This window comes from Scyliorhinus canicula, chromosome 21 (assembly GCF_902713615.1).
Source record: "Scyliorhinus canicula chromosome 21, sScyCan1.1, whole genome shotgun sequence".
Taxonomy (NCBI): Eukaryota; Metazoa; Chordata; class Chondrichthyes; order Carcharhiniformes; family Scyliorhinidae; genus Scyliorhinus; species Scyliorhinus canicula.
Window position 1 is genome coordinate 47475608 of NC_052166.1, and position 16890 is coordinate 47492497.

Genomic DNA, 16890 nt, shown 5'->3' on the forward strand with positions numbered 1-16890 from the left:
TTATTTTGTTTTGGTGTGCAGTGCCAATCGAACTGTTTCACGACATCATCAAAGTTTTTTATCAATTTCATTATCGAAAACAAAGGTGTTAAAGATTTCTGTGGATCTGCTACAGTGAGCAGCAATGCTATTCTCCATTCATCAGGTGTTCAGACCTAGAGCTGCTATATAGAGGGTGATTTGCTGTTTAAATGTGCACCAATTCGCATCTGCATTACGAGTGACTCAAAGCTGGTGTGGTGTCTTCAGACCGTCCATCCTGTACTTTGATGCCCAGCAGCGCGTTGAGTGAGATTTGCCAGTGCTGTACGTGGTTAGTAGAAATTATTTTTCTTCCTTCTTCTCAGTTAAACTTGTCTTTTTGGTCTTCAAAACCAATCTTGGTATCTTGTTAGATCATCAAAGGCCATCCTGGTACCTTGTCACATTCTTGTGCTTGGCTCGAAGGAATCATGCACGAGAGAATGTCTAATTCTTGACTAGTTAAATGTTTATTATTAAATAATTAGGTGGGTTAGATAAACATGAGAGAATGATCAAAAACTAATAATTACTGTAAATTATCCAAAAGCTACTACAAATATGACTATCCACTATGACGACTATCTCCAGACTCCCCAGGTAACAGTGTCACGTGGTTGTTTTCTACTGCCACCAACGGTTGGAGGTCATATACATTACTATTTATATGATTGCTTATGCATATCATCACAATATTAGTCTAACTGGCTAAACTTTTCTGCTTCCTGCCTTTTTCTTCTCCAGAATAGAGAGAAATTCTGATGTTCTCAAGTGCTTCCGGCACTGACATGATCAGCCAACAATTCCTGTCAAAGCTTCTGATCCACGTTTCAGTTATTGCAATGCTTCACCAGAATAGGGAACAAGACGTCCCTCCGGTGTTGCACCTACTTCCACTCGCTTTCTATGACCTCCTGTTTGAGTTGTGGTGCCACACTTTCTCTCAGCTACTTTCCAGAGCTTACAGAAGCCTATCAGCAGCTAAATCCCCTGATAGACCTGCGTAAGTAATGCTCGCCGGTATTGTTCCACCAGTCAAAAGAAAGGAAGTTACAACAAGAATTGAATGGACAAAGCAGATCTGTGGCCCTTGTCATCCTCTCTTCCAGAAAGAGCGAGCAAAAAAGGGGGCTCAAGTCGAGAGGTAGTTTCTTACATACTGTCCAGCCCCGAGACTGTTACCCCACATCTTCCACCTTGCTGATTGTTCAACACATCTACAGACAACGGCACATAAATTGTCTCATATTCCAGAGGAATCCCTCCCACCAAAACATGGTGTTCTTGGCAGTGTCTCAATCACCTCTGAACACCAGGCACAGCCAAACAAATTCTGTCAACTGTGATTGTAGAGAGGCATCTCAAATTCTGAAACATCTCTTAGAAATCCCGATATTACCAGAGCCAAGCAGCCCACAAGATCTGAATGTCTTCACTGAATGTCTTCACTTCCAGGCCAGAACTTGCATGGGATATAAGATAGGGAGATATGACAAGAAGAAGGTTAAATTAATGCAAAAGGTTCCATCTTGTATGTTTCCTACAAGTGATAGAATTAATACTATTTTTAATACTAATTCTGCAATTAAAATAATAACAAAGTGTTTAATAACTTAGTCCTATTTCCAAAAATGTTGGGGAAAAAGGTCCCTGATTGCTTTGTAATAGTGACTCCTAAACAAACTGATTGAGAACTGATTTATGATTGCATTACAAATAGTATTGAATTTTTGAAAAAAACTAAAGGTCAGAAAATACATCAAGAATACCTGTATGCAAGTGAAAGATGTCACTGAAATCACGTACCTGTGTGACCTTTGACTTTAGATAGAAGTTTTTCGTCTTTAACATTCCACACACAAACGTTACAGTCATCTGACCCTGTTAGTAGGAGCTGAGCATCCTGAGAGAACGTGCAATGGTTCACCTACACAAGACAAACCATTTCATAACAGGCTCCGTCAATCAGTTCTGCTTAATTTAGTCTCAGTAGATTTCCAAACGCGTATATTTTTTGAGCGAGGCTTGTCATCAAACGAAACTCAGAGTTATTACATCGAGTTGCATAAAATGCACAGCACAGAAATAGACCAATCATCCAAACAGGTCTTTATGCTCCCCGAAGACTTCGTCCCATCACATAACTCTGTCGGAATAACATTTGTGGGAGAGAATGCAACTATTCAGCTATAGTGTATCTCACTCCCTCACTCACTTACTTGTGAACATACGGAGATCTTGGAGTTTTAAAACAAGGCCGTTACAACGAGCTATAGCAAGGGTTCCAACAGTCCAGCTAGTGACACATCAGAGACCCCTGATCCAAGGATTACACTGTTATATTCATGGGTTTGATTACAAGAAATTCCCATATAACAAACAAGTGTGTACGTTTGTATCAAAATAATTTATGTTTAAGGGCCACAACCAAGATAAAAAGTATTCAAAAGGCGACGTATATTAGCTGATAATTGACTGCCCTTCACAAAGCCTGCCTGGTCCTCTGAAATCATGCTTGGAAGGCAAGATACCAACCAGAGCGGCAGAACCTTAACAGATTTTCACAGTAACTTCATTGCAGTGTTAATGTAAGCCTACTTATGACACTAATAAAGATTATTATTATTATTATTATTAAAGTAGCTTAACACCTATTTTTGAGAGCGAGATGGATCAGTCTGAGCCATACTCGGTCAGGTCCTTGTGCTTCTTAAGGAAGAAGGAAATAGAGGCTTCAGTAAGGATAGGAAGCCAAGAACTAAGAGATAGGGAGTCATTAAACATATCTAACAGCAAAGGTGCAAGTTTTTCCAAGAATTTCTTATAAAAAACTCAATCGGAAAGCCATCCGGGCCAGAGGCCTTAACAGCCTGCATAAGACTAATGTATTTTAAAATCTCGTCAGAGCATAACGGGGAGTCCAACTCACCACTCTTGACAGATGGGATGGGCAGGCTGTCCAGAAAATCAGCCATGATTGATTATCTGCGGGAGGTTCAGATTTATACAGGTCGCAGTGGTGGAATGTAAAAGCCACATTGACCTGGAGAGGGGTGGGAATGAGGTTGCTGCCCGGGTTGAGTTTCTGGCGGATCTCACAGGAGGCTGATTGGTATTTAAGTTAATGTGTTATAAGATGGCTGGCCTTCTCCCCATATTTGCAGGAAGTAACCATGGAGCGATATAGCAGACGTACAGCCTTATTGGTGGTCAGTAGCTCAAACTGGGTCTGCAATTCTTGTCTGTTTGCATATAATTCCAGTGTGAGATCGAGTGAGTACTGATGATCTACCTCTAAAATGGAGTCCACCAGCCTCTGTTATTCTAATTTCTTCATCTTTAGCACAATTGTACTATAAGAAAAAATTTGCCCCTTGAGGCCCACCTTAAGAGTCTCCCTTAGCGTGGAAAGGGAGATGGAGTCGGACTTATTTAATTTTAATGTAGTCATCAATGGAGGTGGACAGGTGCTCACAAAATGTTGTATCGGCCAGCAAAGTAGTATCCAACCTCCAGGGCGGATGTTGGGTGGGGTTGGACTCCAGCAACAGATCAACAAAGTGTGGGGCGTGGTCAGAGATTACAATTGCAGAATACTCAGCTGCTAGAACCGATGGGAGAGGAGCCCTATCTAGAATGAAAAAACATCAATGCGAGAGTACACATGGTGAACATGACAGAAAAAAGATGTGAAAAATGTCAGATGTCCACCCCTCTCACCTGAGCCAGGAAGGAAGACAAAGCCCTGGCCACCCCCGATGGGACAAAACAAAAATTGATTTAACTTAGAGCGCCACGAGGGTGAGTAAAAGTCACGCCAAACAGTAATAACAAAAAGAAAGAAAATAGGTTATTGTAAGGAGCGAACAGCAGGAAGCTCTCAAACTAAGGTAATCTAGAATATACCCATACAGATGTGAAAAATGCCCATATGCTCCATGCGAGTCAAAAAGAAGTCTTTTCACGGAATGCTACACGAAGGTAGGCTGGATAAATTATCCCGATGTTGACTCCACTCCGATACAGGAAAGATTTTACTTTGTTAAAGGTAGCCAATTTCATGGCGAGGCCTGCACTCATGTCCTGATAGAGTCTTCCCACGTAAAATCCTGGTGCCCTCTTGCCCATCGAAGCACCAACTGCTTCTCCTTAAAGCTGTGATCTTGCAATTACAGCAGGAGGAGGATTTCCCGAGCGAGGCTTGGGTCGAGGCGAAAGGTGGGCCCGGTCTAATACTGCGGGGGGATGGAAGTACGGTCTTACCCACCATTATGTGGAACAGGTCAGAGAAATACTGAGTAGGGGTGTGGCCTTTGATCCCATCTGGTAACCCACAACATGAACATTTTGTCTCTGGATCTGTGCTCCAGGTCGTTCAGCTTCAATGTTAATGTTCTGTTATCCTTGATCACAGCGGCAAGGTCAGACTCCAAGGAGGTGATCCCATCACTATGGTCAGACAGTGGAGTCTACATGCCTTGATTGTGGCTCCTTTTGCTTCGGTCTGGCTGGTGATCTCAGGAACTGAAAGAATTGGGGCCAATGCTCCTCGGTTGATCTTTTAAGATCTGAAGTTAAGCATTGTCGGTATTTCTCGAACTCAAGCACCAAAAGTTTGCTGAGTGCTTTAGCTATTAGGGGAGTGCCTGGAGAAGCTGCCGTTGCCATCTTAACTCCAATGGCAGCTCCGTCGCCATCTTAACTCCAATGAAAGCTGCCGTCACCATCTTACCTCCAATAGAAGCTGCCATCGCCATCTTAACTCCAATGGAAGCTGCCGTTGCCATCTTACCTCCAATGGAAGCTGTCGTCACCATCTTAACTCCAATGGAAGCTCCGTCGCCATCTTAACTCCAATGGAAGCTCCGTCGCCACCTTACCTTCAATAGAAGCTGCTGTCGCCATCTTACCTCCATAGAAGCTGTCATTGCCATCTTACTTCCAATGGGTCCTTGGGAGGCTTAAGAGTCTGCAGTCAAAATTCAGGCCGATTTTGTCCCGACTTTGCCTCCCTTGGGCATTGCAGGGATGAGGAAATTCTATTCCGTTAATTTGCAGATTTTTTAGGAAAGTTAAAGACCCGTGGCACTGGGGGAAAAGTAGAAAGGTCAGGTTTCCAGTGGAAGCCACCTCGTGCGCGTCTTCCCCTCACATCGTGCCACCAGAAGCTGAGTATCAGTGTTACCGCTTCATTTTTGGCCATGATTTGGAAAAAATGCCAATGGCAAGGCGACTAATTCATGGTTAGTACAAGTTACACCAGCCAACAAATGCACAGTTAAACACAGAAATCCACAAATTGCTGTTAGAGATATCAGGGCGCTCCCACAGCCTGTGCAAGATAAACTCAATATTGAGTTAACATGAATTAAACAAAGATAGAGCATTTGTCCATTTGTTTCATGCTAAAATAGTTGATAAAAGTGGGCTAGTGCATTCAAGAGGAATGGAGTTCCTGACTATTTGGAGATATATTAAATGATAATTACAGTTGAACAAATTTTATGACCGATCCATGACCCTGAAGAAATAATTTTACACATATCGGGTTTCATATAAAAAATTATATTGCAGGTTTTTAACATTCTAAATATAATTTTGTTTTTTCCTCTTGTCTATCTCCATTCATTTCATACCTATATCCCAATCTTTATCTTGCTTCTTGTACAATGATTTCGACGTCATTTATATTTCTTTTTCTTTACACCTTGGTTTCCTGTCTGCATAATTAGAACATAGAACAGTAGAACAGTACAGCACAGAACAGGCCCTTCGGCCCTCGATGTTGTGCCGAGCAATGATCACCCTAATTAAACCCACGTAACCCAACAATCCCCCCATTAACCTTACACTACGGGCAATTTAGCATGGCCAATCCACCTAACCCGCACATCTTTGGACTGTGGGAGGAAACCGGAGCACCCGGAGGAAACCCACGCACACACGGGGAGGACGTGCAGACTCCACACAGACAGTGACCCAGCCGGGAATCGAACCTGGGACCCTGGAGCTGTGAAGCATTGATGCTAACCACCATGCTACCGTGAGGCCCCTCTTCAATTCTTCAAATCTGATTGATTGAAAAGCCGTGCTGTGTTCACAGGTGCCAGGAATCCACTGTAAGTGCATTTCAATCACCCCCTTCACCTTTGAATGATTTTGAAGTGCTGAGCTGGACATTGACAGCACTTAGCTCTCTTTCAAGTGGCTGATGTTTATAAACATTGTGGTTTGAGTTGCTCATTCATGAAGGAAGTTGAATGAAGCAAGGCTGACACATGTATTTGTTGAAGCTGTCAATCAGAGCCTGCTAAGAGAAATGAATGAATAGCTTGCAGCTGAAGCATCTATGTCAATGCTATTCTCTTTCCAGGTATGGATATATGGTGCTTCCTCCGTACGAAGCAGCAGAAGTAAATCCAGGTGAGTGTTATAAGTGATTTTTTTTCACTGCCCCTATCTAACTGCTCTCTAGCTTCTGGTCAGAGATCTGGGGGACCCCTTTCCAGGGGAGTCTCTGTGGGGAGTCCACTTATCCAGGGTGGGTCACTAGGGAGAAGGGGGTCCCCCTATCCAGGGGGTCTCTGGAGGGGGCTCCGCCTATCCAGGGGATCTCGGTGGCACCCCCTATCTCGGGAGGGTCCCTTGGGAGTCCCACTATCCAGGGTGTCTTGGGGGTTCACGCTATCAGGGTAGTCTCATGGGGGGGGTCCCCTATCCAGGGGGTCTCTTGGGGAGGGTCCCCTATCCAGGGAGGGTGGTCCCTTGGGGACTCCCCTTCTTCAAGGAGGGTCTCTTGGGGGGTTCACCAAAGGAGTCTCTTGGGGGGGTACCCTATCCAGGGAGGGTGGTTTTTTGGTGGGGTCCCCTATCTAGGGGGATACCCCTCTCCAGGGGGGTTCTCTTGGAGGCTATCCCTATCTGGGGAGTCTCTTGAGGGGTCCTATCTGGGGGGGGGGGTCTCTTGGGGAGGTCCCCCTATCCAGGGGTGTCCCTTGGGGAGGATCCCCCTATCCAGGTGGGTTTCTCTTGAGAGGGGCGTCCCCCTATTCAGGGGTTATTTTTTTTTCTTTATTCGTTCATGGGATGTGGGTGTCGCTGGCTGGGCCAATATTTCTTGCCCATCCATGAGGTCATTTGAGAGTCAACAACATTACTGTGGATCTGGAGTCACATGTAGGCAAGACCAGGTACAAATGTTCCTAAAGGACATTCGTGAACCGGATGTGTTTTTGCAAAAATGGAAAATGGTTTCATGGTCATTATTAGACTTTTAATTCCAAATTTGTATTCAATTCAAATTCCATCATCTACCCTGGTTGGTGGGGGGGGGGGGGGGGGGGGGGGGGGGGGGGGGGGGGGGGGGGGGGGGGTTCAAACCCATGTCCTCAGAGTATTATCCAGGGTCTCTGGATTAATAGTAAGTGACAATATCACTATGAAAAATGGCACTGCCTCCAATCCAGGGGAGGTCTCTGAGGGATTCCCCCTATCCAGCGGGGTCCCCTTAACCAGTGGAGTCTCTGTGGGGAGGGGTCCCGTATCCGGGGGGGGGGGGGGGGGGGGGACGAGGGGGTCCCCCTGTGGTGGGTCACCCTATCCAGTGGGGTCTCAGGGTGGGTCAATAAAATTAAATTTAATACAAGTAATTTACAATTAAAAACACACGTGTTTGTTAAGATGTGGAAGGCACATGGATTCAGATTCTAAGGAAACCTTCAAATCTTCAAAAGGCAATTAGCCATCAAGTTGAAAGAGGACTAATTGCAGGAAAATCTGAGCTGTGCAATTAAATTGGACAGTTATACCAAACGGCCAGAACAGGTGTAATGGTCCAAATCACCTCTTTCTGTACTCTCAGAGTGCATCATTTAAGTGTAATTTCCCATGTTCAAGATAAATTGAATAATCAGAACAATTATCTGATGGTAAATTGATTGATCTATCATCACCTGGATATCAGAGTACATTCATCACCATAAACAACCGCAAATAAATGATCATTTCAGGTAAAGGTGGAACAGAGCTAACCCTTGAAGAGTGCACAAATGGGCAAATTTACTTGCTGCCTGTGCAATAGAGAACAAAGAAAAATTACAGCACAGGAACAGGCCCTTCGGCCCTCCAAGCCTGTGCCGATCCAGATCCTCTATCTAAAACTGTCGCCTATTTTCTAAGTTCCTGGTGGCACCAGGGCAACCAACCCCTTATGGCAGGAAACTGTGGACTAAATACTCCAAATATACAATACATTTCCTACGATCTAAAGGTAAAAGACAATTGCTTTGACACTTACCTCTGCTTGATGTGAGGGAAAATACTTCACAAAAGTACCGTTGAAATACAAGTCCAGGTTCTTCCACATGATTAGTTGGTGCAGGTGATTTTTTTCTTAATATTCTCACCGTTGTCTGCAATCATATGACAAGAAAGATTTGGCAGATTCCTGGTCATTGTGTGCAATAGTTACATCCCTGAGGTAAATTATGAGGAGTAATTATTTTGTGGCGAATGGGCGGGGGTGGGGGTTGTCCATTCTGAGGGCTTAAATTATTTCTGGGAAGCCACAAGCTCGCTGCAAGATGTCTAAAGTAATTGATGTGACTGCAGATGATATTCACGTCCAATAATCTGCCTTCCTCACTTTGATATTATCAAATGATCATAAGGAAATGTCTCATTACTCATTAATCAACAGTTAGATCCAGTTTTCCAAATATATTACAATCTTAAACCATAAGACTAACAACTTTTATTTATATAGGCCTGGATTTTCCATCCCACCATGGGAGATTTGCAGCCTAGCCAAAGGTTCATTGACCTTCAGTGGGACTGGACACATCCATTGTGTCTTTAACTTTAAGAGACTATCCCAAGGCTTTCACAGGAACATTATAAGATACAGTACAACACTGACTCACTCAGGATGGGAGAGCAGATGATCAAAATCTCGGTCACAAAGAGGTACATTTTAAGTCATGTCTTGAAGGAGGAACATGAGGCTGGGAGATGGAGAGATGAGGACAGGGTATTCCAGAGCTTAAAATGAGGGATGTACCAAGGGGTCAGAGTTAGAGGATCTTGGAGAGATGTGGGGCTGGAGGAGATTACAGGGAAAGGGAGGGGATTTGAGAACAAACAATGAGAATTTTAAAATCAAGACTTTGCTTGATGAAGAGCCAGCATAGGTCAGCGAGCATGGGGCCAACAGAGGATCAGGACTTGCAGCAAGCTAGGCCACAAGCAGCAAAACTTTAAATAACAACAAGAATACATAAGGTAGAGTGTGCGAGACCAGCCAAGAATGCATTGGAATAGTCTAGCACTGAAGTAACAAAGGCACAAATGAGAGTTTCAGCAGCACATGACCTGAGACAAGGGCAAAGTTTGGGCAGTCTTAATGTTGGTGCCAATATGAGATTGGGAGCTCACCTTCAAGTTGAATGTAACACCAAGGTTGCAAACATACAGCTCAATCTCAGACTATTGCAAGGAAGAGGAATGGAATCAGTAGGAAATTGTGTTTGGAATTGGAATCTATAACGATGGATTCGGTCTTCCCAATATTTAATTGGATGAAATGTTTTCCTCCCCCAGTGCTGGATAATCAGTCAGAGAGAGAGGTGACGAGGTAGGTCGGGGTCAACAGCATACATATGAAAACAAATGCTTATAGAGATGATATTGCTGAGGGGCAGCATGTAGCTGGGAAATAGGAAGGGTTCAAGGATGGATCCGAGGGGAAATACCAGAGGCAACAAAACGGCAGGATATCAGGAACCCTCTCTCCACAAAGCACATTGCTGGACTGGGAGACCGTGCCTAATGTAGGTTAGTGACCAAACTGATGATAGGTGCATGATATTTGGTGTGAATAAGGATATGGACAGCAGACTTCTGGATGAGTTGAAGTTCACAGATAATGTAAGGCAGGAGGCTGGTCAGGACATCATTGGAATGGTTGAGTCGGGAGGTAACAAAGGCAAGAGTGAGGATCCCAGCAGTCAGTGGGCTGAGGCACAGATGGAGATGGGTAATAATAGAGTTGGAAGTTTAGGATGATGGAGAGAATAGAGGTCAGAAACTCAGTGATGCAACCATCAATTCACACGAGACGATTAGTAGAAGTGAACAGTGGTTTTAATAAGCTAGATCTGTGCCTGCCTGCGACTGCTCTGTACTGAGTGCCGCCTACAGGCTGCAGGTTTATATACCACCCCCGAGGGGGCGGAGCCACAGGCGGAGCCCACAAGGGCACCAACGTAATACAATACAATACAGTGGTGAATTGCAGTAGCAATACGTTCACCACACTCAATACAGGGTCAAAGAGGGCGCTGAGGTGACAAAGGTTCTGTTTCACAGGCGTGGACAGGGAAAGGAGTTTGTGACAAAATCAGGTCTCAGGTTGATTGTTGGTCTGCACCAGATTTTATCAAATAGGAGGAGTAGTTATTGCACAGTGAAACACTAATAAATCATTCCTTCTTCCTTATCAGCTGCTTTCAGCCAGGCCAACATTTCAGGTCTCGGTGACCATTTCATGACCATGCCCCGCATTGGGTGGACCTCGAGCTGGGGGAGGAGAGGGACCAGCGCCCGTTGTGGCGCTTGGAGGTGGGGCTGCTGGCGGACGAGGATGTGAGGGGGTGGGTTCGAGGATGCATTGAGAGGTACCTGGAGGCCAACGATAATGGGGAGGTCCGAGTGGGGACGGTCTGGGAGGCGCTGAAGGTGGTGGTTCAGGGGGAGTTGATCTCCATTCGGGCCCACAGGGAGAGGGGAGCAGAGAGAAAGGGAGAGATTGGTGGGGGAGATGGTGAGGGTGGACAGGAGGTACGCGGAGGCCCCTGAGGAGGGATTGCTGAGGGAGCGCCGCAGCCTTCGTGCTGAGTTCGACTTCTTGACCACCAGAAAGGCGGAGGCTCAATGGAGAAAGGCTCAGGGTGCGGTGTACGAGTATGGGGAGAAGGCGAGTAGGATGCTGGCACACCAGCTCCGTAAGCGGGATGCAGCTAGGGAGATCGGTGGAGTTAAGGACGGGGGAGGAAATGTGGTGCGGAGGGGGGTAGACATTAATGGGGTCTTCAGGGACTTTTATGAGAGACTATATCGGTCCGAACCACCGGCAGAGAATGGGGCGCTTTTTGGACCGGCTGAGATTCCCAAGGGTGGAGGAGGGACGGGTGGAGGGTCTGGGGGCGCCAGTTGAGCTTGAGGAGCTGGTTAAAGGGATAGGGAACATGCAGTCGGGGAAGGCGCCGGGGCCGGATGGGTTCCCGGTTGAAGTTTACAAGGCGTATGCAGACCTGCTGGGCCCCCTGTTGGCTAGGACCTTCAACGAGGCGGGTGGGGGGGGGGCGGGGGGGGGGGGGGCTTTGCACCTGACGATGTCTCGGGCGCTGATCTCCTTGATCCTTAAGCGAGACAAGGATCCCCTGCAGTGTGGGTCATACAGGCCGATCTCACTCCTGAATATGGACGCCAAGATCTTAGCCACGAGGATAGAAGATTGTGTGCTGCAGGTTATCCACGAGGATCAAACAGGGTTTGTGAAGGGGAGGCAGCTGAACACTAATATACGGAGGCTCTTGAACGTTATTATGATGCCGGCGGTGGAAGGGGAGGCGGAGATAGTGGTGGTGCTAGATGCGGAGAAGGTCTTTGATAGGGTGGAGTGGGGGAAATTGTGGGAGGTGCTGGAAAGGTTTGGGTTTGGGGAGGGGTTTGTCAGTTGGGTGAGGCTGTTGTATGAGGCCCCGATGGCGAGTGTGTCCACAAATAAGAGGAGGTCGGAGTATTTTCGACTATACCGAGGGAGGAGGCAGGGGTGTCCCCTGTCCCCCCTACTTTTTGCGCTGGCAATTGAACCCCTGGCTATGGCGCTGAGGGAGTCGGGGAGTTGGAGGGGGCTGGTCCGGGGTGGGGAGGAGCACCGAGTGTCGCTCTATGCGGATGACCTATTGTTGTATGTGGCGGACCCGGTGGGGGGAATGCCGGTGGTGATGGGGATTCTTCGGGAATTTGGGGATTTCTCAGGGTATAAGCTTAACTTTGGGAAAAGCGAGCTGTTTGTGGTACACCCGGGGGACCAGGAGGGGGGGATTGGGGCTCCCACTGAAAAGGGCGGAGAGAGGAGCTTTAGGTACTTGGGGGTTCAGGTGGCCAGGAGCTGGGGGGCCCTGCATAAGCTAAATCTCACAAGGCTGGTGGAGCAAATGGAGGAGGAGTTTATGAGGTGGGACATGCTGCCGCTGTCTTTGACGGGTAGGGTGCAGTCAGTCAAGATGACGGTGCTCCCGAGGTTTCTGTTCCTGTTCCAGTGCCTCCCCATCCTTATCCCGAAGGCCTTTTTCAGGCGGGTTAACAGAAGCATTACGGGGTTTGTGTGGGCACATGGGACTCCAAGGGTGAGACGGGTATTCTTGGAGCGGGGCAGGGATGGGGGGGGGGGGGGGGGGGGGTGCTGGCGTTGCCCAACCTCTGTGGGTATTATTCGGCTGCCAACTCAGCGATGGTGCGTAAGTGGGTAATGGACGGAGAGGGGGCAGCATGGAAGAGGCTGGAGATGGCATCCTGTGTGGGTACGAGCCTGGAAGCGCTTGCAATGGCGCCGCTGCCGCTCCCTCCGACGAGGTGTACCACGAGCCCGGTGGTGGCAGCTACCCTCAAGATTTGGGGGCAATGGAGGCGGCAAAGGGGGGGAGGTGGGGGGCCTCGATGGGGTCCCCGATACAGAGGAACCACCGGTTTGTTCCGGGGAGAATTGATGGCGGGTTCCTGAGTTGGCACAAGGCAGGTGTCAGGAGGCTGGGGGACCTGTTCATAGACGGGAAGTTTGCGAGCCTGGGTGAGCTGGAAGGGAAGTTAGGTACATGCAAGTAAGGGCGTTTGTCAGGCGGCAGGTGGCGGGGTTCCCCCTGCTGCCGCTGTGTGGGGTCCAGGACAGGGTGCTCTCGGGGGTATGGGTTGGAGAGGGGAGGATCTCGGAAGTGTACCAGGTGATGCAGGAGGTAGACGAGGCCTCGGTGGAGGAGCTGAAAGATAAATGGGAGGAGGAGCTGGGTGAGGAGATTGAGGAGGGGACGTGGGCGGATGCCCTAGAAAGGGTGAACTCCTCCTCTTCGTGTGCAAGGCTTAGCCTCATACAGTTTAAGGTACTGCATAGGGCTTATATGACCGGGTCAAGGATGAGCCGGCTTTTTGGGACCGAGAACAGGTGTATTAGGTGCTCAGGGAGCCCAGCAAACTATGTCCACATGTTCTGGGCATGCCCAGCGTTGGGGGAATTTTGGAAGGGTGTAGCAAGGAAGGTATCGAGGGTGGTAGGATCCAGGGTCAATCCAGGCTGGGGACTCGCAATATTTGGGGTTGCAGTGGAGCCGGGAGTGCAGGAGGCGAAAGAGGCCGGTGTTCTGGCCTTTGCGTCCCTAGTAGCCCAGCGGAGGATTCTTCTTCAGTGGAAGGATGCGAGGCCCCCAAGCGTGGAGGCCTGGGTCAACGATATTAAATTGGATGAAATTTGCCCTAAGGGGGTCAGTGCAGGGGTTTTTCAGGAGATGGCAACCATTCCTAGATCTCCTGGCAGAACGGTAAAAACAAAAGGTCAGCAGCAGCAACCCGGGGGGGGGGGGGGGGGGGGGGGGTTGTTTTGGGTTGAATATCTTTTTTGCCAATGACAGGTGTTAATTTATTGTTTCTCTTTTGTATGTACTGCATGGGGGGGGTTCTGTTTCTTTTTGTTCTTAGAATTTTTTGTTATTGTTTTCTTTTTTGTGAAAATTTGAATAAAAATTATTTTTTTTAAAAAGAAAGGTGACCTGGATAAGGCAATAGAGGAAATATAATCTGAGCCATTATCAGGGTCTTCAGAAGCAAGAATCAATTTAAGGGGAATGGTGGGGGAAGCAGGAGTTAAAGATCAACCATGATTGAATGGTGGAGTGGACTCGATGGGCCGAATGGCCTTACTTCCACTCCTATGTCTTATGGTCTTATGGTCTTATATTGTGGTTATGTGTGGAATAAAACTCACTCAATTGCTCAGCAACTCAGACCAGCAACCAGCCGTCCCTCTGATGGACCATCAAATCACACGAGTCGAGTTGTAGAAGAGAACAGTGGTTCACCACATTCACCCCCAGTTAAAAAAAAGTCCAGCTGGGGTGAAGTGGACTCACAGATTGAGTCTGACGGTAGCCTTGATCTTCCGCCATGATCGCCTCAGCCCCGGCTGCGGTGTGGGCACAGGTGGAGGGACCTTCGACTCCGGGAGCGTGTCGTCTGCAGCTTCGTCGCGATGTGTTGACGGAGAGGGAGACAGTGTAGGGGCAGGGGTGGTGTTAACGGCCCCAGGGAGGGCTGTCAGTGCCAAGTCCCGCCACATTCGAGTGGTGGTGATAGGCGGTGTAGGGGTGGTCGCGTTGGTGATGGTTGCTGGGAAACCTGCGGGTGCCAAATCGCGGAGGGAGACAGTCCTGCCGTCTGTCGTGGTGTGCCACGTATGCATACTGAGAGTTTGCATGGAGGAGCTGAACCTTCTCGACCAGGGGGTCGGACTTATGGCTCCTCACATTCTTCCTGAAGAGGGCAGGCCCTGGTGTTGTCAGCCAGGACGTAAGCGAGACCCCGGAGATGGGCTTGCTAGGGAAGAGAAACAAACATTCGTGAGGGGTCTCGTTATTGGCGGTGCAGAGAAGCGACCGGATGGAGTGGAGTGCATTGGGAAGGACCTCCTGCCAGCGGGAGACTGAGAGACTGCTAGACCTTAGGGCCAGGAGGACAGCCTTCCAGACCGTCGCATTCTCCCTCTCCACTTGCTCGTTTCCCCGGGGGTTTGTAGCTGGTTGTCCTGCGAGAGGTGATGCCCTTACTAAGCAGGAACTGACGCAGCTCATCGCTCATAAAAGGGGAGCCCCGGTCACTGTGGATGTAGGTGGGGAAACCGAACAAGATGAAGATGCTGTGCAGGGCCTTGATGACAGTGGCCGAGGTCATGTCGGGGGCAGGGAATGGCAAAGGGAAAATGGGAGTACTTGTCAACGATGTTGAGGAAGTACACGTTACAGTCAGTGGAGGGGAGGGGCCCTTTGAAATCGACGCTGAGGCGCTTAAAGGGGCGAGAGGCCTTTACCAGGAGAGCCTTGTCTGGCCGATAGAAGTGTGGCTTTCACTCCGCACAGACTTGGCAGTCCCTGGTCACGGTCCTTACCTCCTCGGTGGAGTAGGGCAGGTTGCGGGCCTTGATGAAATGGAGAAGCCGGGTGACCCCAGGGTGACAGAAGTCATTGTGGATGGCCCGAAGTTGGTCTTCTTGCACGCTGGCGCATTTACTGAGGGACAGGGCATCTGTGGGCTCATTGAGCTTCCCAGGACAATACAAGATATTGTAGTTATAGGTGGAGAATTCGATCCTCCACCTCAAGATCTTGTCATTCTTGATCTTGCCCCGCTGTGTGTTATTGAACATGAAGGCAACTGACCGTTGGTCAGTAAGGAGAGTGAATCTCCTGCCGGCCAGGTAATGCCTCCAATGTCGCACAGCTTCCACAATGGCTTGAGCTTCCTTTTCGACAGAGGAGTGCCGAATTTCGGAGGCATGGAGGGTACAGGAAAAGAAAGCCACGGGCCAGCCTGCCTGGTTGAGGGTAGCAACCAGGGCAAAGTCCGATGCATCGCTCTCCACCTGGAACGGAATGGACTCGTCCACAGCGTGCATCGTGACCTTGGCAATGTCTGTCTTGATGCAGTCGAAGGCAAGGCGGGCCTCAGCCGTCAGGGGAAAAATGGTGAATTTGATAAGTGGGCGGGCCTTGTCCACATAATTGGGGACCCACTAGGCATAGTAGGAAAAGAACCCCAGGGATCGCTTCAGGGCCTTGGGGCAGTGGTGGAGGGAAAATTGCAGGAGGGGGCGCATGCGATCGTGGTCGGGCCCTAGGACTCCGTTTTCCACGACATAGCCAAAGATGCCTAGTCGGGTTGTGCGGAAAACCCATTTCTCATTGTTATAGGTCAAATTAAGGAGTTGGGCGGTGTGGAAGAATTTCTTACGGTTAACGTCATGGTCCTGCTGATCATGGCCGCAGATGGTGATATTATCCAAATACGGGAACGTGGCCAGCAGACTGGTCAGCCATTCAGTCCATCGTTTGTTGGAAGACCGAGACCCCATTGATGACGCCGAAGGGATCCCTGAGGAAGTGGTAGAGGCGGCCGTCTGCCTTGAAGGCAGTGTAGTGGCGGTCCTCCGGGCGGATAGGGAGCTGATGATACGCGGACTTCAAGTCTACTGTGGAGAAGATTCGGTAGTGCGCAATCTGGTTGACCATGTCAGATATGCGGGGAAGAGGGTACGCACTGAGTTGCGTGTACCGGTTGATCGTCTGACTGTAGTCGACGACCAACTGGTTCTTCTCCCCGGTCCTGACGACCACCACTTGGGCTCTCCCGGGGCCTCAATGATCCCTTCCTGCAAGAGTCGCTGGACCTCCGACCTGATAAAGGCCTTGTCCTGAGCACTGTACCGTCTTCTCCCATTCTTCAGGTGTGGCTCAATGTCCACTCAGAGTTAGAGCTGCTCCAACTAGCAGGGAGAAGAGAGAGGTTGCTCTCCTTTGTCTGGACTAGATTTGGGAGCAGGTCTAGAGATTCTGTTGAAAAATATCAGCAACATGAAATGTTGACTTTCTCTCCTACAGATGCGACCTGTCCGGCTCAGTATTTTCAACATTTCCTATTTTTATCTCTGGGTTGAATGTTCTGAATCACTACACCACAATATTATCATCAATATTGATTTTTAGAAATGTTCTAAATCGGTGCAGTAAATTGGAATTACCTTGTTTCTTTGTTGAAACTCAGAGTCTC

General features: G+C 48.5%; 1 protein-coding gene across 2 annotated transcripts in view; it reads right to left on the reverse strand.

The window, feature by feature from the left end:
* Positions 1-16890, reverse strand: part of LOC119955876 (WD repeat-containing protein 38-like) — a 51443-nt gene extending 34553 nt beyond the window's left edge. The window contains exons 1-3 of one of the 2 annotated variants that reach the window (XM_038782523.1): positions 16862-16890; positions 8318-8432; positions 1828-1948 (exon numbers count right to left, since the gene is read on the reverse strand). In XM_038782523.1, coding sequence (XP_038638451.1) covers positions 1828-1948; positions 8318-8386 — 190 coding nt within the window. In that variant the 5' untranslated portion in view covers positions 8387-8432; positions 16862-16890. Of the gene's footprint in view, positions 1-1827; positions 1949-8317; positions 8433-14056; positions 14650-16861 lie in introns of those variants that run through there. The other variant, XM_038782524.1, reaches the window with a different exon arrangement.